At 33.7% G+C, this 2246-nt stretch overlaps 1 protein-coding gene across 1 annotated transcript; it reads right to left on the reverse strand.

Moving 5' to 3' along the window:
* Positions 1-502: 502 nt before the first annotated feature.
* Positions 503-925, reverse strand: LOC107488607 (zinc finger protein BALDIBIS-like). The gene has a single exon (XM_016109365.3). It carries the CDS (start codon positions 923-925, stop codon positions 503-505), a length of 423 nt encoding a protein of 140 aa, XP_015964851.1.
* Positions 926-2246: the final 1321 nt, after the last annotated feature.

A 2246-nucleotide genomic window follows, 5' to 3' on the forward strand; every position in this document is an offset into this window, starting at 1 on the left:
TTAATTCGTTGTTCACATTAATTACTATATGCATTGTTCCTTATACTTTCTCAATCATATATATGCATTTAATATTAAACAAAACATTGATGGGAATAAAAAAGATATTGCCTGCAAAACTATACTTAAGAAACATATCTCATGAGTGAGTTGTTCACTGATATTGGGATAAAACAAAAAGTTAAAGATTATGACTAACAATATAATAGTTAATATTAGGATTAAGTACGATTTTGGTCCCTAAGATAGAGGTTGAAAAATTTTTTCGTCCCCAATCATTTTTTCCTTATAAAATTGTCCCTAAGGTTTAACTTAGTTTTAAAATCATTCTTTTTACCAAAATTTTAAATTTTTATTACCAAATTATCCCTAACTAAAAAAATAAAAAAAAACGCGTTAAGGGGGAAAGGGGGAAGGGAAAACGCGTTAAGGGGGAAGGGGGTTTCAGAGAAGAAGAGGGGGAAGGGAAGGGGAAGGGAATATGCCGCCGCTGCTCCTCTTCCTAGCTCGACGTCGACGCCAGTAGATCCGCGAAGAGGGTGCCGCAGTTTTTGGAGTGAGCTTTCCAGTCGGATTGAACTGTGTACTTCTTAGAGAACTTGTCGCATTTCCACTTCTTCTCGCCGTGATTCTGGTTAAAGTGCTTCTTGATTTTGGTGAGGTCTCCTAGTGCTCTGGCAGGATCGTGGTGCACGCAAGTTGGCTCCGAGCACACGTATACCTTCTTCCTCACCACCTCCATCTTCGTTCTCTGCTTCAGCTTCCACGACAAGATGTGGCCTCTTTTATGTAGCTGCAGATTATGGTTCCTCTGAAATCCTTTCCTACAGATCTCACATAAAAATCTGTTCGTCATCATCAGAGTCTTCGATGACAATGTTATTACTTCAGCATCAAGGTCCATATACATAACATAACATACCATGTTTAATTTAATTAAGTACCTACAGAATTTAATTAATTTGGCCGTGTGTTTGAGTTGGTAGCGGTGGAGTGAAGTTTGACATGCTCTCTTGAGTTATTACTCCTGCTAATGCTTGATTCTTGTGTTGTTGTTCTTATGATTCCATTATCCATTATTGTTGTTGTTCTTCTGCTTCTGGTTGTTGTTATTTCATTGTTGTTGCTTCTGTTTCTACATTGTTGCTTCTAGTCGCTTCTGCTTCTGCATTGTTGTTTCATTGTTGCTTCTGCATTTGGTTGATTTTGGGGAAGAAGGGAAGGGTATTTTGGTTCGAAGGACGGTTTTAAAATTAAGTTAAATCTTAGAGACAATTTTGTCAACAAAAAAGGTTGAAGATGAAAAAAATTTTCAGCCCCCACCTTAGGGACCAAAATCGTACTTAACCCTTAATATTACTCATGAAATTAAATGCTAGATCTTCATAGATAAAATATTATATACATAAAGTTATAAAAAAACAATTAGGATGATTATATAATGATTAGATAAGAACCAAATAGTAGAACATACTAGCATTAATAAAGTTTATATTTAAAATATCCATTAGATAAACAACTAACATGACCAAAATACATACATAGAATTAATAAAGACTTTCTAAAATAACATGGACTGAAATTAAATGTGAATACAATAACATAACATTAGATTTGGATCCTCTAAATTTTGACTTTCACTTTAGAGCGTAAAGTGTGATATCTTACCATTTATTTTATAAGTGAAACCAAGAGAAAATATGAGAGAAAAATTATTCAAGGGTGAGAAATCACACTTTATTCTCTAAAATAAAAAGTCAAAATTTAGAAAATTCAAATTCCATAACATTAAATTGAATAATAACATTGCATAACTGCAAAATATTACTAACACGAAACCCAACCCACTAATTAAGCATCTATTGTACTTCAAAGACTTGATATATTAATTGACATGGTTGTCTCATCTGTTGAGGAAACACTAAAACGTAACATGTTGCCTTCTACCATTCTTTTGTGAGGAACACCTCGTTGGGCCTAATATCACACCATCCAAGTTCCATTCTTATCAAGTGTCCAGAGGGTTGAACAACATTGACAAAATCAAGTTTTTTGGGAAATTAAATGCTCTTTTAACAAACCTAACAGGAAGTAACTGGAAATGAACAAAGAAGATTTAAAATTAGTGGTCAACTATAAAATCAGCCAAAGCAATTTATTAGTGAATGTAAATTATTTAGATAAAGTAAAGAAATTAACCATTGCATAATGGTAGGCTCGATAAGGAGATATGACCTTAACTATTG

This window comes from Arachis duranensis, chromosome 5 (genome assembly GCF_000817695.3).
Source record: "Arachis duranensis cultivar V14167 chromosome 5, aradu.V14167.gnm2.J7QH, whole genome shotgun sequence".
NCBI classification, from domain to species: Eukaryota; Viridiplantae; Streptophyta; class Magnoliopsida; order Fabales; family Fabaceae; genus Arachis; species Arachis duranensis.